Here is a 25,669-nt window from a genome sequence, read left to right as displayed (position 1 = left end):
ACACGTTTTAAATAAAGTTAACACGATTTCTGAAAATGTTGTTCCATGTGCCCTTTTTTTTTTTTTTTTTGAGCCCCTGCCCCTTCAAAGGTCTCTGCACGCCCCTGCGTTTTGGCATGATGAAGCATTTAGCATTTCATGTGAGCAACAGTTGGGCTTTCTGTCAATAAGCCGGAATACATATGACATAGCAGCACATGGAGCCTTGTTTACGTTTTTAACCAATGATATCTACTCACATATTTATCTGACACCGCTCTTAGCCAATCATTTGTTAGACTAGATATGTTACGGCATTGGACGTTGTGCTGCGTCCCAGCAAAGATTCTAGAACTCCGCTCTTCAAGCCTGTCTCAAAAATGGAGGACAAATACGCGTTCTATGTTGCGCAGGACGCAGGACAGGACATTGAAAATCAGGACAGTCCTCCCTAAAGCCGAACGTCTGGCCACCCTATATCCTCTAGCACATTCATTGTACATTGTGCACTCGGTGTCCACTTTTCTGTCCCTCTTGCCCAAAAGAAATTCCTCTGTCCCTGTCATTAAGCAGTAAACAGTTAACCTCATCTTGTTCTGAAACAAATAAAACCTACCTATAGCTCCATGTGTAGCAACTAAGGCTAGTTTTACAAACAGAAATAATGCTTGACAGTTTTTCTCGATTGCTTTTACCTGCCTAAGTAAACTGGAATCCATTTGGTCTTCATGACTACTTTCTTTGCACAGCAGAAGTTATCTCTTGCGAATGTGTTCACACATTTTCATTGGGTTCACACATTTCTCACACCATTTTGCAAAACAGTTAACACTGGTGTCATTCAAAAGCCCCAAACTCTATTGGTTTTCCCATGCTAAACAAAAGGAAAACATCTTTTCACAGGTGGTACAGGGCAGTTCCAGCGTTACGGATGTGACAATTGGACTCATATTGGTAAACAAAATGCCTTAAAGTGGGGGCAAAATTAGTATCAGTGAATTAATTTGCATACATTTTAATGTAACCTCTGTCCTCAGAATACTGAGAAATCCTCAAATTGCATATAATCAATTTCATCCTAAGAATACAAGCCATTTTATCAGCGTTATGGATGTGACATGAAATGGACACACTTTTGTGAGAAATTACAGGTTTTCTACAAACTCTGTGAATTTTGAAGGAAACTGCCGAAACTATGATATATGTAGCGTGAAGGAGACTTGAATGAACACAAGTGTGTTTTTGAAACTATATGCGTCATTTTTGTAATGCATTACTGTATGTAGGAAAAACTGGCGTTATGGATGTGACGGTTTCACTTTATGGATGTGACGTGTCTGAACCAGTCCTCGACAAACTACATAAAACACATAATTAAGTAGTGAATTTTGATATGAAATAGTAATCATAAAAAACTAGCAATGAAAGTATTGCTTCCTCAGTGCCCACTAAGATCCACAGGAAGAATCAGGACAATAAGTCATTTAAAATATAAAAAATAATTTTTTTTTTCTTTTACCGTCATCAATTTTGGTCAGTAATTCCCGGGTTACTGAAACACCAGGGAACATGATACTTGGTGGCCACTCCCTTAAATAACTAGCCCTACCTGAACCGTTGCACCTAAGATGACAAAATATTTATGGTATGTTAGTCTCAAGAGCCCGCATTAACCTAACCCATACCCATTCATTTGTGATTTGCACACATAAAGTACATGCACGCGCACATGCACACATGCACATGTACACACACACACACACACACACACACACACGCACGCACAGTCGCACACATACAGACAGGCAAGCACACACACACACACACCCACATGAATGCAGACACATAAACACACACACACACACAGGCACGCATACGCATGTGCGCATGAAAACACATGCACACACACACACACACACACACACATAAACACACAAACACAGGCACGCATACGCACATGCGCACATGCACACACACAGACACACTCTTATAAACAAAAGCAAACTCACATATACACAGACTCATTTACATGCACATGAGTTGCAGGAGTAGGAGATGGAGAAAAATTGACAAGCATGATTTATTTTTGCGAAGAGAATGTGCAGGACTGAGAGGCGGTCATATTTTGTACCGCTATGCGGTAAATCTAGTTTATTGCTGCCGTTACTCATGTTACTCTGTGGGTATTAGCTACAGAGGACCTGACACTTCAAATGCTGGCATATCACGTCATTTAAAATGAAACTGTGTTAAGCAGACTTGAACGGCAGGCTGAACAGATCTGCAACAGAAGGAGGTTGCTATGTTAACTCCAGCTGCAAAGTCAGCCATCTTCACCAGCTAACACGATAATCCAGTTACTGTACAACAACAGTATGATAGTTACGGGAAGATAATCGCTCAGAATTTCAGATTTTTATTAGGCCACTTGAAAATAGTCTATGGCTAGGCTAATCACTGGAGGTAGGCCTATTTTAATATTATGTTTGTTTTGCTAATGCTTAGGCGAGGCCTCCCTGTGGTTGTAAACACTAAGGTGAAATGCATTGAAACTGACATGCCACCAGAACAGACGTTTTATCGGCTTTGAGGTATAATAAAGTCTCCAGTCTTGTAAATTTACATAATGTAACATCCATAACGTCACATCCATAACGCACCATTAAAGGTTTTAAAAGTAAGAAAGGGGCACAATTTGGTCATCACACTTTACATTGATATAAATCAGCTTTGCACAGACACTATGGACATCAACACTGTATGTGTAGCATAAACTTTTCCTATAAAACGTTATGGATGTGACATGGCCATGGAACTTGCTGACTTAAAAACAAAAGCCTTACAAATGCAAGGAGTTGCGCTCTTAAAGGCAAGCTGAGCATAGACATTGCTCTACCATTCCCTTGTCAATGTGGAATTACACGATTTGTTTGAACCTTGGGTCCATTTATCCACTTTTTAAATATGTATAATATTACCATGTGAAAAATTTTGTTTCTGGTATGGTTGCACACCATATTTATGATGTGAATAGAGTGTCATTCTCCATCAAATTCAATCAGACCAGTTACAAACAATAAAATATAGACCTAAATGAAGATTTTAACAACAGTTCTATTTGCGTATGCACAACTTTTTTTTCCATGGTAAGGATGACCTTTGCATGGAATTGCCCTACAGATTCCTTGCATACCATAAGTCTGAATCTCTGATACACCTGTGTGAAACTCCTTTGCACAATTCTTCAATCAGCAATCATTCATTATACATAAGAGATGTCTCTTCTGTGTTGCTATTTGCAAGTATGGATCTAATGCACATTTAGACAAAGTACTGTATTGCTTATTTGGTTGAGAAAACAGTACAAAAGGTGTTTACTGTAGGTCTATTTCGAGGAAAAATGACAAGTTGTAGTTCAATGAAATTTACTGTATCTTGCTAGGTGTTTACTGTATGTCTTACATGTCAATGACAGTAACATCTTGGGAGGAATGAATACATTATTTTTTATTCAGTACATTTTGATACCAGAAAAATGAGAAAGTAATGGAACAGACATAGCAAAAATGCTCATTTTGAGAACTAGATTTTGCATTTTGTTGTCGAGTGTGTAATGATTGATTAAAGAGTGTTTTAGAATTGGCAACAAGTTGTAGTGTTTGAAGGCAAGATTTGCTTTTGCTGCATGTTTTAAGTGTTTTGAGAGAGTAACGAGCCTTTTGCAAGCAAAATGTGTCATTTTGTCCAGAGTGCTTTTGTTCAGACACGGGTGTTACTGTAACTGTTTTGAGAATGTGATGTCAGAGTTGACACAGGTATCAAAACGATCGAGAAAAACTGTAATGAGCCATGGCCCATGTAACTTGTATTTCTACCATCCCATTGACCAAGGATCTTGGGAGCTGGAAGCATATCACAACAGGTTTGTTTGAGAAAAAAAAACTATTTGCGCATCCAAATAAAGTGAGCATAAAAATGTCCACATAGGCTACTGTGCACAAGTCTTACACAGAGAACAGACATGGCTGTGAACAGGTGTCTCTTACTCATCCTCTCAGGTTTGGGTGTGTGTGTGTGTTTGTACGCGTGTGTGTGTGTTTGTACGCGTGTGTGTGTGTGTGTGTGTGTGTGTGTGTTTGTACACGTGTGTGTGTGTGTGTGTGTGTGTGTGTGGTGATTACATTTCATATTCCCTGTCTTTGTATACTCTGTACCATGAGGTGTTTATATACTGTATGTGTGCTTTGTGATTATTTGTTTGTGTTGCCAGCTGTGCGTGGGCTACCCTCTCCCTCAGAGTCACTCGTCTTTGTGAATGAGCCAAGGAGCTGGGAGGATGCTCGGAGTTACTGCAGAAAGAAGTACTCTGACCTGGCCACTCCCGGGAGTGTGGAGGAGATGAGCAGACTTCAACAGAGCGTCGAGCCCAAGTACCGTGGCGATGTCTGGATTGGCCTGAAGGGGGCAGCCAATCCAAGTCCTTGGTGGTTCCTGTGCTATGTTGGTAGGCACATATAAATACTCAATACACACACACACACACACACACACACACACACACACACATTGCTCATAAATGCACACATGCACAATCAATAACTGTTAACTTTATTGACATTGTAAAAGTCTTTACTGAAGTGAAAGACATTTTTTGTCTTGCAATGACTTTCTGTTGCTCTAATTGCAGTGTGTTGTTAGTCTAGCTTCCAGCTCTGAAGCAGTAGCCTACATTACGTACTGTAAGCATAGCCTGAACAGACTCGCCATTTTTACCCTTCACAGAGAATAGTTCTCCCAAGTATGTGATGATCAGGGAAACAAAGACATGGATTGCTGCTCAAAGCTACTGCAGGGAGCACTACATGGATCTGGCGAGCATTGAAAGTCAAGAAGATGAGGAGCTGGTCTGGAATGTTACTGAAGGACACCCTGTTTGGATTGGCCTCTTCAAGGACTCCTGGGAGTGGGTAGGGCAAAGGAGATCATCGTTCCGGTACTGGGCAGCAGAGACAGATGTCCGGTACTGGTCAAGACTGTGCAGCGGTGCGGAACAGAAGGTGGACGGTGGTATAGACGCCTGTGCAGTGTGACAAATCCTTTTGTCTGCCAGTATTGTAAGATCATTAACCTTATAAATCATGATAGGCCTGATGTATATGATGTATAATATATATTATACATTCAGTAAATATATATTATACATTCAGTAAATATATATTATACATTCAGTAAATATATATTTGTGTGTGTGTATCTATCTATCTATCTATCTATCTATCTATGTATTATGTGTTATAGCTGAAGGAATATGTGAAAAATCATGAAGATTGGGCACTTCTAGACAAGTTTTTGATTTTTGGCAGGGTGTTAGGTATAGGCCTAAGGTTTTCAAAAATCCATGGATACAAGTTGGGGTGGCCCCCCTAGTGGCAGTTATCCATAAAATCCAAAATGGCCCCCGCCGAAAAGAGAAAAGGTTATATCTCAGCTTCCTTTAGTCTTAAATTGTTGTATAATGTATTTTCTCTACTTTGTTTGATACAAGGAATCCAATTTTGATATGTTCTTATTTTAAGTACATTTAAATCTAGTATCATAGTCATATTTAGCTCATAAACTGTCAATATCTCTGAAAATATCTGAAAAAGTCACATTGAAATATTACTCAGGTCCCTAGACCCATATTTTACCTCCAAGGTATGCTTTTCTTTGTTGATTGGACAGGTCATTATCACTATAGTGTCAAATATCACATGTTGTGACCAAAAGGACCATTGTTGAGGCCTTAAATAAACACAAATTCAGAATTATGCCACAGTGAAAAGTTACAGTATAGGCTTTTCACCATGTTAAGGATCAATATTATATTTTAGTCAAATAACACAAAAAAACAATTCATACTTAAACCATAGACTTTCTAATGAGGAGACACAGCACTCAAAAAATCCTCCATAGAAATGCATGAGCTTAGTTTGTAACGGCAATATGGCAGTTGTCTACGCAAATCACACCCCTTCCGCGGCAAAATGTTGATATGTGAATACATTGAACCAATCATGTGCTGTGTTGTGAATACATTGAGCCAATAATGTGGTGTGTTGTGAAGACATCGTGCCAATCATGTGTTGTGATCTCACCGCTGGAGCAAGATTGGTGTCGTGAAGCCTTGCACACGCGCATTTCTGCCGAAATGGATGCCCGATAAGTGCCCAAAAGGCGTTGCAATATGGCCGCCGAGTGGAGGGACTTGCCTAAAAGGACTTTGCTTAAACATCATGTATTTATTCAAAGATTTTTGGTTTCACTCATCATCATTATTAATACAGCCTCCCTCACACTTGCACAATGTGGTACAGCAAAGTCCAGCTCGGTGGCACTTACAGTTGCCCATACAGGCAACCACACAGCCACAGTTGAGGAGGAGTGAGCATCCCTTGCTGGCATCTTCCAGATCTGTCCAATATGGCACCCAGACTATTATGACAGCTGAAAAAAGGCAGTTCGGTAGATTGGTAATGGAGGCTAAAGATGGTGTGGACTTGAACGATCCTAATGTGAACAAGGCGTTGTTGGAACAGGTTTGTTTCATCTCCAATTAGAGTGAGCTCATTTTGTCCTGTGCAACAGACATGCTTCTTTTGATATTACATTTTTTTTCCCTTTCGTCTGTCATTTTAGATTAAGGCATAATTGAAGGAACAAAGACTTCCAGATGATGCTCATCTACAATGGCGGGAGAATGAAGATGGCATTTTTAAGAAGGTGGAGAGAAAGATGAGAGTAGCTGATGAGCTGTAAGGCTTCACCTGCTCTCAGCCACAAAGCCTGGTGATCCTCCTTACAACACGGAAAAGCTTGAAAGAGAAATGCCTCTGGTCATCAGCAACATACATACAACACGTGATTATCTTTTCCTCAGGTTGATTTCAATTGTGGTGTGGACATACTGTAATGTAGTCTAAGGTATTGCATATTTTTGCTCCTACATATGAAATACAATTACAGGTGTGAGGAAAAAATGAATGGGTACGTATTGCAGAGGTATTGTTTAATCATTAGAATCGTGTCAGTTAAAGCCTATGTTAAACACGTTTAAAAATACTTCTCAGAAACTAATCAACTTACTTTAATGTCTAACAAGAGGGTTTTGCTCCAGATCACTGAAAGTCATTAATTATGGCTGTAGAACCTTAGCAGTAGTGACTCTGAGGCTCTGAGAATAAAGGTTAGGACAGAGCTAAGAGAAAAGTAATAGTCTGAATCTGAATGATGTGGGCAGTCCTAATAATTTTGCAATCTAGCTTGGATTACTCACATGCAAATAATCTTCTCCTGTGTCAATACGTGACTAAAACTATGTGTTTGTCCAAGCCTAAATAGATATACATTTATTCTTATTATTGCATAGTTCTGATGCATATGTTTGTGTGTCACAGCTGATGTGTATGTGTTTTTTTGAGTGTCTGTAATACAGTAACGTCTGAAAATAAAAACAATGGAAATGACCTGAAAGTTTAGCAATGGATGGATACATATCTTTGGAGTCTCTTTATTGATGCTCTTCATGTTTCCTTGAACATGTTTTTTATTTACTGAGTACTTCTTAAAACAGTCCAAGACTTAAGGGGGCCCAATAAAAGGGCTTTAAAGTATGTGTCACATGTAGTAGTACTGCCATACTCCTCTAGGGGTCACTTAAACACTGACATACAAATGACTCAGTACAAAGTTTTCAACGAAAACACTCCCAATGTGGACTGGACATCTTACTAAATTTGAATAAGCTTTTGACTGGTGACCATGCGCTTTAGACTGTCATGATAGGGCCCTTACTCTTTTTAATGATTGAAGATGCTATGACTTAAAGCAGTGGTTCTTAAACTCGGGATCGGTAAAAATATTGGAGGGCTCACAAAATGATCTGCAGTCTGGATTAAAGACATTTTCCTAAAGGTTTTAGTCAAAGTCTGCCATTGACATAATTCCTTTGGTGTTGCTTTTCTTGGTCTTGGCTATACCCTTCCTTTTCTGAGTACTTCATTCTAGACAGGACAAGGTCAAAGTTTATGGTCAATAAAATAGTTTAGTGTGCAACATGTGGTGTTTTCCAACATAACCAGAAGTCTAATCAGACTAATCAGTTTCATCCAATCACCTCACAGCTCGCTACACGGTTGTCTTGGGAACTCGTCTGTCCTGTCTGTCCTCTATGACAAGAAGACTGTCAAGGCCTCACTTCCATTGTTCTTGTCATCCTCCTTACTATAACGTCTTAGCACACATTATGTAAGAACAAAGCTAGTGAAAACAGTGTAGAGCTTTGGTAACCTTACCAAACCTTACCCATCGTACTGTAACATCTTGCCTAAAGTAATCGTCTCACAAGAGAGAAAATATGAAAAGGAAATAACTCCTTTATACCATTGGGCAAGAAGCAATATACATTAAATATAATGTGAGCAATTTCGTTTTAATATTGTAATAAAGAAGTATTACGTTTATTACAGTGCCACATGTGTTTATAAAGACAAGGGAATTTTATTCATATAGCATACTGATTCATTTCAAAGTGCTCAATTATCAAAGTATAAAATTGTACAAACAGTAGGTAAAAAACAACAATAAATATGTTACATAAATTCAATATTGCATACAAACATGCAATATAGCACAATTGCGCAATTGTGATATATAATTTCATGTATTCTGGATAGTTGGTGAAATATACCACATAAAAAATAAAGAAAATGGCTTAAGTGAAAGAGAGATACAAGTCTAACTTTTCCGACTTCATAATACTGAGTTCTTCATCTTCCCCTAGTTCTGTTTAAATAACAAAATCTTCCAAACCAATTGACTAAAATCAAGAGGAAATAGACATATTTCTCTGTTCCACTGTAATTAAATCAAATAAATATATTGACACAGTGGAACTAATTATAAATAAACCAATTATATTAATACAATATAGTGAAAAAATAAATAAACATTGACATACAAAACTGAAAGTATCATGTAAAACTAGAGACATCTATTACATTATTGTACATGCTTTCAACTTCAAATTCAAGCATTCAAGAGATGTTCATTTCTCTTGGTCTTCAGGGGAATACTTGCTGTCATTTTGGAGGGGAGGTCCTGATTGGTCTGTACAACCCTTTGGACCGTTGCCACCCTGGTCTGTGGAGTCACACAAATCTGAGATTGTCCTCTTGGGGTTGACCCTTAAATCTCCTTCACCACAACGTCAGCAACACCATGCACCTGTGTGAGCTGCCTGCAGTCCAGAGATGCTACCAGTTTCCGGGGGCCAGCAAGCGTTGGGATAAACCGCTCTGTTAGGGTCATCACGCCACGGCCTACCACATCACTGAGAGAGAGAGAGAGAGAGAGAGAGAGAGAGAGAGAGAGAGAGAAAGAGAGAGGGAGAGAGACTCAATTAGGACTCATCTGTCAAATAGGTTCAATATGATGCACAAGTATATGTGTGTGTGTGTGTGCTTACCCAACAGTGATCTTGTGTATGCTTTGCAGGCCCAGACCCTCCACTCTAATGATGACATTCTTCAGTGTCATGGGCAGTGGGTTGGTGAAAGTGATCTTGGCTGTCATCTGCTTTCCCACAACAGCATCCCCTATAGGCTGGGGGGAGGAAGTGCAAAGACAAGATATTGGGCTGTATTTTGCACACTGGCGTTTTCCACCCGCGCAAAGTTTAAGTCGGTATTTTGCACGTTTATTTTTTAAACAATGCGCCCAGGGGTGTGGCAATTAACCTAGGGAGGGGCCTGGCACATTGTCTAAAAATCGCTATTGTACACCTGGTCAGAAGTCTATAGCGAATTGTTTATATGTTATTTTAAGAGCGCATTGTCAACAGTCATATTGGCAGGTGCACGCACCATCCTTCTATCATTCATGAACGCACACCAGCGCACGTCCATGCAAAACATTACAAATTGCACGATTAGAATGGGAAACATAATTAGAATAAAGATATTACGAAATACTGTACATCTCATGATGAGTAGTTATTCACCATCATTTGCAAATTGGTAATGACGGTTAAAAGCGATTAGGGGAGAGGCGAGAGACACGTATGGAGCACAGCTGAAGACGCACTGTCACGAGATATAAGCAACTCCTCTGCAGGATAAATGTTGTTTTGTTCAGTCATTTGAGCAATATTTGTGTAAGTGTTGCTTTTTTCAGCCTATGTTTTCGATGGTAACACATTGTCAGTCAATAGTGAAAGTAACTGCATATAACAGTCTTGTCGTTGACTGACACCTTGGTGAAGTTAGTTTCACTTTGCCAATGAGTCTAAATAATAGACGAGTGCAAATGCGTAAAGGCTATGCTAGGTTTTAGTAAAGCATGGTTTAGTGGAATGACTATTCCATACGATCTCGCAATCAGCCTCCTTCAAATGCGCCGTTGAATGCCAAAATACTGATGCATTTATTTGACATATCGCGCTTTGCGCCGTTAAAGGGAAAGACAGATGTCATTCTCATTGGTTTAAATGATGTTACGCCCCAAACACACCCATATGACTGATTAAAAAACCTAGGAACACCTTGTTGCGCCATGCGCTCGACGTTTGATAACGAAACCCCTCCCAATGTGGACTGGACATCCTACTAAATTTGAATAAGCTTTTGATGAGTGACGATGCGCTTTAGAATGTCATGTTAGGGCCCATTGTGTTACTCTTTTTTTATGAGAGAGGTACAGGGTCCGCAGTTACACAACCAGAACAACAAGAGAAATCACTAACTCCTAGTGTGTGTGCAGAGACAGGTGAGCTTACTGTGATGGTGAGGTCTGGGGTGCGCAGGCGGAAGTTGAACTGAGTGGCCAGCACCTGGCCGGTCTCTTGGACCTGCCCGGACAGCATCAGCATCAGTGCTGCCTGGTCCACCAGCTGGTCCTGGTAAACCTGGTATGGAAGGACCCATTCCAGTGTCTGGACTGCAAACCAGAGGAGATTAAAAGACTTTAATATCATATTACCGATAATGAAAAACAAAAAAATAATTGTCCCTTTGTTTGTTTGTTGTTGTGTTTTCCCTTCTACTATGTAAAGTGACCTTGGGTTTGAGAAAGGCGCTATATAAAATAAACGTATTATTATTATTATCTGTCTAAAAATGGCAAAGTGTGAACAGCACACAAGGTCATGCTGACCTTCTGCTGGTGCCAATTCCACAGGGGTCTGGTCCTTCTTCACGGTGGCACGGACCACGCCGGTGTAGTACATGACGTACACCTGGCTGTGCAGGGTCAAAGTTCGCGCCTGGCTGCTGGAGTTACGTAGGATGATCGACAGCTCGGCGTCAGCGCCCATCCGAGGGCCTTCTCCGTCCATGGTGACCTGAATGTCAACATCCTCGATGGCGGTCGAGGAGTAGACCTCGGGCTTGGAGCCATACCGAGAGGCCGTCTCCACAGCTTTGCGCTCCTCTGCTGTGCCTGTTAGGTGAAGACAACGGGAGAACGGGAGGACATGAGGACATGAGGACGGAATCAAGACGAGGAGAAAGAAGAACTATTACTGTAAGTAAGGGATAATGTGTTGTCCGTCGGTAATTATCGGAAAATAAGTCCCGACAGGGCGAACAGAACCCCGAAACGCAGCTGTCATTATATACTTTGCAGCGGTGATTATATAGATTTAACAGCCCTCAGAACGTTGGGAAGGCCCATTCATGTGAATGGAACTTTCTACAGCACTCTGAAGAGCCATGTAATAAGAAGAACTAAAGAACTATTTATTTTTCATGACTACCACAGCACTGCACCAAATGGATGTTCCTGTGCCAACAGAAACAGTTCAACTGAGTCTGAGAAAGACTCAAGTTGCATGAGGTGACTGAGCAATGCATAATCAACAAACAGACGCTCTGGACCCAATACTCAGAGCAGTGATCCGATCAATAGAACTACAGATGAGCCAGTGAGCATGTGATGCTTTTCGCCTGATCATTCGCCAAAGCATGTGATCATTGTTTGCACCACTGCATGGTCATTCATGCATAGACCTACCATAGCCCCAGGAAAAAAATATTTATGACAGAAAGTATGCTTGCTGAAGAGCACATGTTCTGTCACTATGAACAGTAAAAGCGAAAGCTGACTAATATTTAGCAAACAATCTAAAGCAACATGGACTCAAGCAACGGGGTGTTAAGAAACCGAACCCAGGCTGACCAATTGTCAGGCTAGGATGCTGCCGCTACTTCACTGCAACCACAGAGGAGTAGAAGGGGGTCTAAAAGTAATGGAGTGGCACATTAAAGGTAAGAAATGAGCCATAAAAGAGTGTGCAGGCTACTAGTCTCTCTGTGTGTGTGTATGTGTGTACGTGTTAAGGGTCTCACCTTCAGGGTGTTTGTAGAGGTGTGTGATGTCGGCACGCTCGTCTGAGCCCACTGCCTTGGTGCTGATGAAGTGGCCGATGGCGTTCTTCTCCGAGTGGATCTGAGTGAAGGTGCCGTCCACATTTCTCTGCCAGTAGATCTTATCACTGTTCACCTACAACACATCATCACATCCAGTTATCACACTGCGGACCCCAGTAAGTTAAAAAATCAAAGTAAAAAAATATTCTTGGTGATAATAAGTCAGTCAATATGTCAGACATAAAATTATGATTTCTAATTAACCAACATCAGCCATTATTTTAGGCCAAAAAATATAATTTCCTGTTAGCCACAGTCAGCCATTAAGCCATTTATTTTCTCTCCTACGAATTCCGGTGTGATATTGATCTAAAGTGTATTGAAACATGATACCGAGTGTGAACGTATGTCTCATAGCCCATCTCGGCTTGTCCCCTGCACTCCAAAATCTGGCGCTAGTTAGCCGATGCTACCAACAGCTTTTTCAATAGTCAAATGCATGGATTCCAGTTTCTTCCAGTAGCAGCAACTGGAATCCATGCATTTCCACTGAATTATTTTTGGAATCTGATCCCTTATCATACCTGTTCACTCGTTGCTTGACTTATCGTGACTAAATTCAAGATGGCTGCAAACGCTAAACTTCGTGAAGATACTGTCTGTATAAATCGTCTTGTAAGTAAACTACCAGTGCTTTTTCAAAGTTCTCAATGTCTCGTTTTAAATGTCAGGGCCCTCGGAAGTCTACCAATGAAGTGTGGAGATACATTGAGCCTCGTAAATGGGTGTAAAACAGTGATTTATTTGCATGGCTAGCCCGATGCCGAAGCACCACTATTGAAAAAGCTATTGGTAGCATCGGCTAACTAGCGCCATATTTTGGAGTGCAGGGGACAAGCCGAGATGGGCTATGAGACATACGTTCACACTCGGTATCATGTTTCAATACACTTTAGGTCAATATCACACCGGAATTCTCCTTTAAATCTTCACTTTTAATTGTGGAAAGAGTGGAGAGAAAAGAGAGAGAGAGAGAGAGAGAGAGAGAGAGAAACAAGAGTCTGGTCGGAAACCAGATGAGACAATAAGGCGGGGATCACAAGCGTCAAGCGGCAGCAGCAAACGTAACGCAAGGCTCAGACCATAATAAGTTTTATCTCATTCCTAAGCAACACAAACGGTTTGTCAATTGAATACGCTCGCGTTGCACTTTGAAAGTTGAACCAAGTTCAACGCTCAGCTTGTTCAGCGCTAGCGTTAAGCCAGCATTGCCACCGTTCCGCTGCTGAACCATAGAGAAGAAAAGGAAACCTGCCGCTTGCCGCTGGCTAATGTGATCCCCGCCTAAGTTGTCTGGAGAGGAGAGAGAAATCCCTGGCTGATCTAAAGGAAGGGAGTGATGGGGGAATGGAGGGGTGGCTGACCTCTGCAAAGACGAAGGGTGCGTCATGCTTGAGGAAGACCTGCCCGTCCCGCACGGCGTTGACCGAGGCTGGGCCACAGCGGAAAAGCCCCTGGCTGGTCTCCTGAGGGGTGGAGTCCACCACCTGCCATCCGCCCATCCCAGAGGGCAGGTCCGTACGAGCCATCCAGCAGTCGTTCCACACGTGGAAGTTCCTAAAGATAGATAGATAGATAGATAGATATACTTTAATTATCCCACAGGATAACATATACACATATAGTCCACATACATAAACAAAAAATTACTTTCACCCACAAGACATAGCATGTGGTAGCTGTCAAGGTACCATACACATCCAAGCACCAAAGTGTAACTGCCTAATAAGACATAAATTACATAAAAAGACAGAAAGGCAAGAAACAATCATTATTTTTTATTTCATTTAATTTACTTTTTTGATGATTGCTGTTTTGATGATGGTATGCTACTATTGATGATGGTGATGATGATGATGTGTTGTTATTGTGATTTATGAATCTACCTATCTCTGTATCTCTATCTGTATGAATCTATCTATATTCATGTCTTTACATGCTCTGACAACACAAGGACTCTCGTCATGTCAATAAAAGTTAACTACAGAGAGTCAGACTGGAGGTGGGGGAGAACTAAATCATCACCCTCATTTGGGTTTGTGTGAGACCACACAGTATGGAATGAATGGGGTCAGAGATGCAGTGATGTCAGAGGTTTGAGTGTTAACTAACCACACAGAGTCAGCGTTGAGACTGTCCAGGGGTTCAAAGTTCTCGTCAAAGTAGACATCTGTTGTCAAGGAGATGTCTGTGTCGTGGGCAGAGTTGTAGTTGGTGACGCTGCGGGTGGGGATTCCGAAACATCTCAACACTGGACGAGGGAAACAAACACATAAATAAGCAAGCAAAACAAACAAGCGCACGGCACACTTAACACATCATAAACCATGTTACTGTGTCATGGCTCAGTGTCTACAAAAAACTAGGACAATGAAATCCCAAAAAGAACACACACACACACACACACACACACACCTGTGGTGGTGATCCCAGAGAAGACCCAGCACTGGCCATAGCGGACCGGAGTTCCTTTGGAGCTGTGGTACTGCTTCAGGATGTCCACACTGCCACTCCACGCTGTCGGAGACGTCCCACCCACGTAGCTCCCTGACCAGTTCCCTTCCAGAACACCCCCGTCATTCGGTGAGTTAATCTGTACCCGCACAAAGGGGATAGGACAACAGTTCAGAGAAATTCTCATTTTGCAATTATTTCTGTAATTCCTTTATTTTAATTTATTTGGTTGTTAGAAAAGTGATGTATGGTGTCAGTGATTCAGCTGAGTTTTTGATAACAGTGATTGTATTTAGTCAATTTAGTCAGTCTAGATTTGTGGTTTAAATGAAGCAGAGTCTTACCATAGCAGAAACCACTCGGACGACATTCACTGGGTCTCCCAATCCAGAGGCAGGGACTCCACTCTTCTCCAGAACGTACAGGCAGGCTGCCAGCATCCCTTCACCAAACTGAGAGAGAGAGAGAGAGAGAGAGAGAGAGAAAGAGAATATCAGTAAGCAGTATCATGCAATACGTGATCGTAAACATTAGGCCTGAATCCGTTGAGGTGAATGTTCCGATTCTCATCTTCAGGTTCTCTCACCTGCCCAAAGTTCCACGTCCTGGCCCCGATCTGGCTCTCCGTCCCGTAGTAAATCCTCCCCACGTCATTCAACACGTACTCCTTCCTCTCATCCTCATTGTCCATGTACACAGCATCATCTGAAAGGCCAGATACACATTTGGTTAGGTCAGCTATTGACCCCTTCTAAACACTTCAGGAAGTTACTTGGCCAAAGAATAGGAGAGGTCATCTTTATTCTCTCTCTATAATTGGCTCCAGTGCGCTAACTCGCAACCACCATTATGTGTCTTTTCTGACTGAGTTGGGAATCAATTGCATCTCCTACACTCAACAGTCAGCTTGACCTAGTCAAGTCATCTTGTTCCTTTGACTGAGTTGGGTTATGTGAATGTGTGTTTATGTGTAAAAATTTGGACACTACATTAGGGATAACTTAAGTCAGTCAAAGCAGCCAGACTGGACTTCAATTGAATCAGCAAATCTTTGTTTTTCACAGCATACATCATGTCTGTCGCTTCTGTCTGTCTGTCTTTCATGCACCTTCATTCCAGGGGTTGAACAGGATGTAGATGTCATTGGCAGAGTCGTGTGTTGACATGGCCTCGCCTTTGGGGCTGTAGGTCACCACGGTGAGCTCGTATTGGCCGATGGCGGCGGACGGTAAAGAGTTGACGGACAGTTTGACGCGGTTGCCGTCCTTCTCGATAACCTTGCACTCCCAGCGGTCATCCTCCAGCTCCTCCACCAGAGGGATGATAACGTGAGTGCCCTTGGACACAGTGGGCAGATTACCTGTACACACACACACACACACACAGAATTATATATTTACTGAGGAAATATTATATTTATAGTGAATAATTATATACATTCGTGATTTAAATTAACACCCACAGTCCACAGACATTACAATTGTGAGGGATGTAGACACATTTGTCCACAAGATCACAACGCACATACAGCCTAGTTACACACACCCTACTACTGATGTCATAGCTTCCAGCAGACGTAAATGTTTGCCCCCAGATTTTCTTTTCCAGAATGAAAGCCAAACCGCACCTCTGAAAACCACAACATGATTGCTAAGACAAACTATCACTGATGATCTGGTAAGCTGCCAGTTCCAAAACCCATTTGTTCACAAAAAAAAAATCAAAGCAGGCATGTTCATGCCTGCCCAACGCTCTTCCCCTCTCTCACACGCTCACTCTCGAAAAAGGCTTTTTCCATTGCTGATTTGGCAAAAACAAATCAATGCAGGTCTGCACAAAGAATCTTCAATGTTGGCTCAAACTACACACTCTTGGTATGTACCGTTAGATTCACATATCACAGCAGAAAGCTTACATCCCCAGGTCATGACCCATTACTATAGCAGAATGTGTGCCGTTCCTTAGATAAACGTTACACACACTTGTGATCACATACTAGGCAAACACATTTGATCGAGCGAACAGTACAAGGACATTTTAAATAAGATTGAAGGGCATTACACAACAGCAGCAGCATAACAGCCAGGCTACAACGGTTGTGCAACTGAAGCATTCCTTTCCGTTCCGAGCATAAAAATAGATTCAGAAGACTGGTCTAATATTTTTGAATGTATGCTCATGTCTGGTGTAGCCACTTCCATTCCATAGTGGAAGGTTATTGTTGCAGCAGACATTCCACGAATGGAGCGCGTTAGTTACTTGCCTGATGCAGCCAGCCTGTAAGAGTAACACATTCTCATTTGGATAGTCCTCCAAGGTCTACAAGTTACCTTAATGAGCACTGGCCCAAAACCAAAAACAGATTTGAATGCCTGGGTGTATTTTAAAGAGCAGAATATTTGTTTCAAAACTCGCCCCACTCCTCTTTTCCATTTCACTAGGTGCAGATGACAAACAGGTTCACTATCAAAATAGCAAATACGAAAATATTACACCATACTTATAAAATGATTTGTTATTCAATGGGTCGTGGCGCCACCGCCATTACCATGCCAACCTCAGAGGTAAGGCTATTGTTCTGTCATTTCTCCTGGGTTATGTCATTTCCTGTGATGTCAATGAATGACTAATTTCATGGCAGCCTTACATGTATTCAGGAATTATTTCTACTGGCTCTATTCCAAAACCTCGAAGTTCTGTGAATTGCTGTGGTCGGCTAAGTAAACATGGACGGAGTCTCACCACCAACTGAGTACATCAAGATACCCAGGGTACACTATATTTCAGATAAAATCCAGATGAATGGATTTCAACAAAAACATGGTAGTACTCATTTGTATCCGTCATGTGATGCCTAATGGGACATAACATGAATGTATATTATGTACAGTATATGTAATAAATGTCATATTTTGTGGTCCTGTATATTCCCTCTACTGTAGGTCTATATCAACAGAGGTATTCACCGTTCTAAAGTAAATGGCGAGTGAGATCGGCCTCATGGCACACCAGTTGAGAACCGTTCTAAAGTAAATGGCGAGTGAGATCGGCCTCATGGCACACCAGTTGAGAACCGTTCTACAGTAAATGGCGAGTGAGATCGGCCTCATGGCACACCAGTTGAGAACCGTTCTACAGTAAATGGCGAGTGAGATCGGCCTCATGGCACACCAGTTGAGAACTGTTCTACAGTAAATAGCGAGTGAGATTGGCCTCGTGGCACACCAGTTGAGAACTGTTCTACAGTAAATAGCGAGTGAGATCGGCCTCATGGCACACCATTGGGAGGACATAGAGGGAGAGGTATAAGGAGGGAGTGTTCTGGTATGGTGGCTGAATGTGGGAATGAATTAGCAGTAAAAGGAGAGCATTAAGGACAGTCTGGAGATCAGACGGTTTTGGGACACGAGAGATTACTCGTGACCACTCTTACTGTTGCCATGGAGAAGAGGGGGAAAAACATCATGTGGTATGACACACACATACACACACACACACACACACACACAAGTAAAAAAGGTTGCACTACTCAGAAGCTATTAAGTTTTATATGCTGTAAGAAGAGGTTCTAATATTATGTGAAGGATCATGACTGTTGGGTGTGAGAGAAAGTGGATTAGAACATTATGTCCAATATTCCAATATGTGGTTTAATGTTCTGCATTTCTCATTAGTAGGTCACTTTGATACTAAAAGTATGATTCTATGTAATGACTGTATGATATCTGTACTGTCCCTGTGTATATCTGTGTGTGACTGTATTTAAAGATAAGCTATCTGCTCCGGATTGCCAGGTTGCCACTAATCAGAGTCTGATTCAGTGTAGTCCACGTGAGATGGGATGACCAACGCCATCTCCCGTCAGCCTGGAAGGATACTTAAACCCTAACTATTTCCTTGTCTAGTCTTCCTTGATGTGCATCATTGTAAATTAACTCTGTTCCTGATTTTTCATACTATTGGTCTGACTGGGTCTCTATTAAATCTATGGTATCAAAATGACCATCAGTTTTAACACCAAGGGCCAGACAAGGTCATAGAAAAAAGGGAAAAGTATAGAAGAGTCTGCTAGATATGGAATGAGGAGAGGAGAATGAAGTCAGGTATTTTGGTGAAATGTATGCACACACACACTTACCTGTCTTTAACTCCAAGTGCAGCTTGTCTGTATTGGGGTCGTAGGGTCGTGAGAATTCAATCCACATCAAGAAGGACTGTCCTCGACGGATGATGAGGTCATTGCCATGGAAACTATCTGTATGATGTTCTCTGCGATTTTGCCCTGTCTTTGACTTGAGGAGGTCTACAGAGCTTACTGAAAGTAAAAGTACTATGACACACACAGGGAACAAAGAAAAACAGAAAAATGAAAATTAGACCTCATAGAAACTGAATAGACAACCTCATTCATTATAAAACAGTGACAGTTACAAAACAACTACAACGCTAATTCTGTATATCCCTTCTGTATCATCAGGTAATCACACTGTCGAAAGTGGTTGTTATAAATATGTAGCCCCCATCCCCAATTTGCACTACAACAGTGTGTTTGTGTGTGTGTGTGTTTGTGTGTGACGGGGGGCTGGTTCCTTGTTATTTACCATCTAGTTCTTGTCCTCCTACTGAAGGTTTCTCCCCCCCACCATTCTCTGTGGGTTTGGGCACGACTACGTCCGGCTCGTCGTCAGAATCACTCGATTTGCGGCAACAGCAGGGGCACGCTTTCCGGAACCATCGTCGACACGCCCCCTCTTGCTTCTCCTCCTCCTCCTTCACCAGCCCCTCCTTGTCCGGCTCATCTTCCCAGCTGAGAGTGACCTCTGGGAAACGGCCGACAGCGGAGCGATTCCTTATGGACAACCTTTCCACTGGAGCAGAAGAACAGAGTGAGTGAATGAGTGAGATATAAATTGATGATCACTTCCTGTCTGTATATGAGAGCCACCTGTCCCTGTCCATCATTGGCAGTGTCACAGATGTCATGGCACGGAGGTATTTTGACCATGCGGTTAGATTTGCACAGCAAGTATTAAGCTAGGGCTCACCAGACTTCAAAGAAGTACTAACAATCACTGATGGTGTCTGTGTTCTTTCCACAACATTCCTCAGTAAATTCTGAATCAAACTTGCCCTGAAAGGCCATGAGAGGCCATTTCCATATTAATAGACACTCTCAGTAATAATCCTCTTTGTGGAAGAAGGGAGAACATTTTTTTTCCCACACTTGCAATGTATTCCTGCCTCTCCTCTGCTGTCTCTGTTTGGCAACAGGCCACACTCACACCCAGAGGCCTCAGGTCTCAGACATGCACATCAATGGAGGCATAATAACCCATAAACCCATGTCATAATAAACACCAGATAAACACAGGGCAAGTAGAGAGAGAGAGAAAGCAACGAGCCTAGTGAAATAACAAAACAACAATATAGAGGATGACAGTGATAAAGACGGTGAAGACACACAGAGGAATGTTCACAGCATTCATAAGCAGAAACAATGAACCCACACTGCAACAACAGGAGGTTGTTATGGGTCAGTGTTAGCACAAGCATTGGGGACAACATTCTTTCAACTACCCTTATCTGAGAGACTAGACTAATAACCTGGCTGGAGAACAAGATCTCAGGAACTGCATTTTCCGCATATCACTGCAGATGATGACTGCCATGGATCACTAAGAAAGCATATTCACCATTACCTTTGAGGAGAGTCTAAAAGCTCTTTTGGGACATGTAATGGGAAATATATGAATGGTATATATGAACATCAAGAGCTTTACATAGGAGGGCATCTGGAGAAGACTAACTGTGGGCAGCAGGCATAAATCATGAGACTCCAGCCAGAGTGACCCCAGGATCACCTTACAGCACCTCATGTCAGACCCCCACGCACAGACACTCAGACTGTGACATCAAAATAGCTGTATTATCAAAATAGCGTAGTATTTACATACCATGGGTATGGATATTATCTAAGCACATGCATGCAACCACACACGCACACAAACAGTACACACACACACACACACACACACACACACAGCCAGTTTGGGGGGGTGGGGGTGGGGGTGGTATGCCCATGTGTTTCTCTAGGCTACAGCTCCTCTACCCGCGTCAGACATGGCCAGGCCCACACACCATGCCTTCAAACACACTATCAATAACCCCTGTACCAGTAAGGAAACAGCTAAAATGCCTGGCATCCATCACACTTGCCAAGTAAGCAGCTCTTACATAAGACAGCCTGACGCAGGGCAGAGGGTGTCCATTTACATTGTGATGTGATGACATTATTTTATTTTTTACGTCTTGACATTCACCCAATCCTTACCGGCTGGTGTAAACAAAATACAGAACAAAAACGGGACAAAACCGGAACAGAACCAAAAAGAAAAATGCAAAAGGTCATGCTGTTGGTCTGTAAACGGCAAGTCCCTAGCGAGGGCTGATTTCGGGTAATGAAAACCTCAGGGTGGAGTATTTGAAGAGTCTGGAAAGTGGTCGGAAAGCCCTTCCCAGGATTTGAGAGTTCAGAGGATAGTGGCATGGGGTGACTCAGCTATGAAACAAATCTGAGTCTCCTAAACGACCTGGAAATGCAGTGTGGCACCATACTGCCATACTTCCATGACTCAAACTCAATCCAGGCTCTTATGCCAAACACTTTCACATGTGCACACACTACCCTGATTTCTATTTTGACCATATTGATTTGATATGAAAATGCAAAGTTGACACAGTATTCCTTGTCCTAGCGTCTGAAATGTGCACACTGACATGTTGGTGCAGCCGTCTATATCTCCCCCTGTCTCTTCCTTGTGTTTTCTAGGTTTAGCTGTCCCCATGACGACAGGGGTCCTGCTTATATTATGTACCAAATCATCTGTGCCACACCCTCTGACTTGGAAGACTGAGATTGTGTGTGTGTGTGTGTGTGTTTGGGGAGGGTGTGTGTGTGTGGGGGTTCCTGGTAATTTACCATCTAGATCATGGCTTCTACCCCCCCCCCACCGTTTCTCTTTGGGTTTGGGCACGACTACGTCCAGCTCGTCCTCAAAATCACTTGGTTTGTGTGTGTGTGTGTGTGTGTGTGTGATAAAAGCAATGGATCTGAAGTTATTTTTTTTTTTCCAAGCAAATTCGCACCCCAAACGACCATGGGTGACTGGGCACTCTCACTAATCCATTATAATTGCATACCCACATACATTTCACAATACTGTGTAATTAAACCACACATTACTACACCTTGTTTAACTCAGAACTGTGGTCATACCTATAAAACTGTGACAATTATGGCAACAGATCCCACTCAGAAGGCTCTTCCACCCACTTTAAAGTCATTTTAAATCAACGCCCAATTTAAATACATACATAGGCAACTATTGTCTTGTCTGCTGTTTCATTTATGCATGGTCAACATAAAAAAGAAACATTTACAATTACAACAGTAATAGTAACGAAACAAACTAAAAAAAATACCATAGTTTACGTTGAAGTACTGATACGTTGAAGTATCTAAATAAATGAAATGCTAGTCAAAGTATTCTCCGGACTTGCATAGATCATATTCCGCACTGGATAGGATGGATATCAATCTAAAAACGTATGCAATACTTCAGGTCTGTCCATAACTATTCCTACACAATCAGGCTGTTATCAGTCACACAATTAATGACACATTTACCATTAGCCTATTACATTTAAAATATCTGTTTAGAAATGAAAGCATTGTCATGGTAAGACTAAGTGAACAGTGTGAAAAATATTAAATCATAGGCTACTGTAAATGTCAAACGATTATCAATAGTTATGAGTGCTAGATATCATGGATGTTTTTCTTACTTGAATGTAGTAATGAGTTGTTGAAGTTGTTTTAAACTCTAAAGGCAATGTTCAGCACTTGTTCAGCTACGGCGAGGTGTTTAGTCTAGTCTCTCTTCTCTCTTCCGTCGTCTTGGACTTCTCCCGTTGGATTCGCGGACTTCACTCTCTGCCCTGTTTAACTCGGAGAAGCTTTTTATAATGTTCAGCTGCCAGGTCCGCATGGCCAGTATGCTACGTCATACGCCCTACTACATACACCCACGTCTTCCTCCCATCCCACCTGCCGTGCAACAATTCTCACACATGTTTTACAGAGGAAACGTCTGACTTAAGAAATGCGCCTGAAGGAGAACGCGAGAGCGCGTTTAGTGACTCTCATGACAGGGTTCTGCTATAAATCAAACCAAGACATTTATCTTTTGAAGATAAATGGTGTCAACATGTAAGTCAATGTTCGTTGGGGGAAGCTGTTGGCAAGGTAGATAAATTATCTGAGAAAAAACAAAATCTAAAAACACGCTTAGTCTGATAGGCCTAGGCTACATGGCAATTTAGATAGCAACACAAACTAAGTTAGGCTTAGTACTTTGTAGATATTCACATCACTTAGTTGACATTCAAATTTTCTTTCTGCTTCCTGCCTAGAAACACAGTTAGGACATCCTGGTCCGTGTAACGCTTTGCAGTGCTGTGTTCTATTTTCAGAATTCACATGAAAAAAATAAAAATATATAGGCTTTAAAATCTGTTATCCATTCTTTAGGACGGCACAGTAAAGGGGTTATTGATGCTTATTCAGAGTGCGAATTACCCCACCATAATTGGGGGGTACTGCTCCTTCACTTCTTCTATGACCATCATCCACTACCATATCAATCCCCATTGTGATCGCCAAGTGCAACATGTGTTGTGCAACACACATACAAGGTCTAAACATGCGACAAACTGATAATCAGTAGGCTACAGAATATCTCATTGTTATTATATATCCAAAAGAGAACTGTTTTGATCAACTCTCAAAAGTTAGAAGTTAAGTGCACTGAAATACCATTCTAATTAGTAAAAGTAATACCTTACAAGCAGAGGTGGAAAAAGTACGAAAATATTGTACTCAAGTAAAAGTACCAATACCTTGATAAAATATTACTCAAGTACAAGTTAAAATACCGATCTGAAAATGTACTCAAGTAAAAGTAAAAAGTAGTTAATCTAAAATGTACTTTAAGTAAAAGTTACTTAGTTACTTTTTTTTTTTTGGGGGGGGGGGGACCAGAACAACCAGTTTTACCAAAGACTTTCTAATGAGGAGATACAGCACTCAAAAAATCCTCCATAGTAATGCATGGGGTTAGTTTGTAACGGTAACGCCAATATGGCAGTTGTCTACACATCATATGTCTACACATATTACAACCCTTCCGCGACAAAACGTCGACATGTGAATACATTGAGCCAATCATGTGGTGTGTTGTAAAATACATTGAGCCAATCATGTGGTGTGCTGTGAAGACATCGTGGCAATCATCTGTTGTGATCTCGCTGCTGGAGCAAGATTGGTGTCGTGAAGCCTTACGCACACGCATTTCTGCTGGAATAGATGCACGATAAGTGCCCAAAAAGTGTTGCAATATGGCCGCCGAGCGGAGGTACTTGCCTGAAAAGGACATTGAGAAATGGAGATCTATGTGAAAAATCACCGGAGTTCTCCTTTAAGTTTGAGCAGTAGTTGATTTTCAAAGTTAGTTGCACTCATCCTTGGGTCGCTTTGCAGTGAACAGTAATCCAGCACAACTGAAAAGCCCCTCACAGGCAGCTGAGGCAGGCAGGCCAATATTGAGTTGCAGAGAGTTTTTTTAATATTTGGAAACGAGCAGAAGGTTCAGCAGATTAAAGGGCGTCGTACTGGGGGGGAAAGTGGGAAGTATAGGGCCCCAATGGAGGAGAGGGCCCGTGAAAAGTGGAATACAGGGGGCACAACATTTTCACCAGGCATTAGTAATAACTCAGGTAATCCACACATAAAAAATCCAAACAACTCCATAAGTAGAGTCATGTAATAAAGTGGAATAACACAGGGGAAAAGTATTGAACACGCTAAGAAAAAGCACTAAGGCAAGGAAAGGGAAGGAACGAGCTGGAATCTGTATAGAGAGTAGTTATCCTTTCTATCTGTGCAAATTAATATAAGCTTGGTTAGTAGCCTACATATTGATGGGCTATAAAAAGGTTTTTCATTACCAAGGTGTCACACAAGAAACATTTCATGATGGATAAAAGCAAAAAGCTCTCCCAAGACCTTTGCAACAATGGGCCAAAATCAGACCTGATACTGCGACCAGTAAGTTTTGTCATACAGGAAATGTCTTGAAGCTGTCTTTACAAACAAAGGCTTTTCCACAAAGTATTGAAGAAATTTCAGTAGGCACGTTCAATACTTTTTTCCTGTGTCATTCCAACTCAAAACTCTTATGTTTGGATTTTTTATATGTGTGTTAATATAATGTGTGGTGAAAATTTCGAATAGACTCACTGGAAGTTCAGGCTAATTACTGAAAAGAAAATTAAGCGTTCAATACTTATTTCCACCATATATTTATTTTACCTGAATATTTTAACTTCCAAATTAAATGTCAAAATGAATGTCAGATGAAATTTAAAGTTTGACTGACTGGATTTTGTATACAAAACATGGTGAAAACTGTGTAAGGTCACTCTCACTCTCCCTTGCTAAAGAGCTAAATGGTTTAGTCCGCCTGCACGATTCAGTAGTCTCTTTTGTTTATTTAGTTGAACATCGCTAGTAGTGGACCGCTAATTGTTTTGCTGCTGGTGCAATGTCTTTCTCCAAGAAAGCCAAGTCAGGTTACTAAAAACAAAGGCCAAAACAGGAAAAAGAGAGACATCAAAATGAGGGGAAACAACTGCTAATAAACTTCTTTCCAAAG

The 25,669-nt window shown here is 41.5% G+C and overlaps 1 protein-coding gene and 1 long non-coding RNA gene across 3 annotated transcripts; one reads left to right on the top strand and one right to left on the bottom strand.

Moving 5' to 3' along the window:
* The first annotated feature begins 4,242 nt into the window (after window positions 1-4,242).
* LOC121678166 lies at window positions 4,243-7,519 on the top strand. 2 transcript variants are annotated; one of them, XR_006021177.1, is made up of 3 exons: window positions 4,243-4,483; window positions 4,762-5,093; window positions 6,466-7,519. It is a non-coding gene; the product is annotated as an uncharacterized LOC121678166 (long non-coding RNA). The 2 variants fall into 2 exon arrangements; XR_006021176.1 differs by having other exon boundaries at window positions 6,664-7,514.
* Window positions 7,520-8,499: 980 nt separating this feature from the next.
* LOC121678165 (protein-glutamine gamma-glutamyltransferase K-like) lies at window positions 8,500-22,905 on the bottom strand. Its single transcript, XM_042057447.1, has 14 exons — window positions 22,743-22,905; window positions 19,499-19,765; window positions 19,036-19,227; window positions 16,006-16,257; window positions 15,484-15,602; window positions 15,242-15,349; window positions 14,859-15,036; window positions 14,556-14,694; window positions 13,808-14,000; window positions 12,363-12,516; window positions 11,170-11,454; window positions 10,793-10,953; window positions 9,485-9,621; window positions 8,500-9,349 (listed from the first exon to the last, which is right to left on the bottom strand). Coding segments are annotated over exons 1-14 (2,331 nt in total). The 5' UTR covers window positions 22,744-22,905; the 3' UTR covers window positions 8,500-9,204.
* Between the last annotated feature and the right edge of the window lie 2,764 nt (window positions 22,906-25,669).

Source organism: Alosa sapidissima, chromosome 12 (genome assembly GCF_018492685.1).
Source record: "Alosa sapidissima isolate fAloSap1 chromosome 12, fAloSap1.pri, whole genome shotgun sequence".
In the NCBI taxonomy this organism is placed as follows: domain Eukaryota; kingdom Metazoa; phylum Chordata; class Actinopteri; order Clupeiformes; family Clupeidae; genus Alosa; species Alosa sapidissima.
The sequence above is the reverse complement of the archived record's forward strand: the minus strand, read 5'-3'. Positions and strand labels throughout refer to the sequence as shown.

What these genes read in the sequence shown, in the direction of transcription:
- LOC121678165 (XM_042057447.1), bottom strand. An exon ending in CCTCTACAAACACCCTGAAG is followed by an intron (nt 11,455 to 12,362) that starts GTGAGACCCTTA and finishes TTCACCTAACAG; the next exon opens with GCACAGCAGAGGAGCGCAAA. An exon ending in GGAATTGGCACCAGCAGAAG is followed by an intron (nt 10,954 to 11,169) that starts GTCAGCATGACC and finishes TCTGGTTTGCAG; the next exon opens with TCCAGACACTGGAATGGGTC.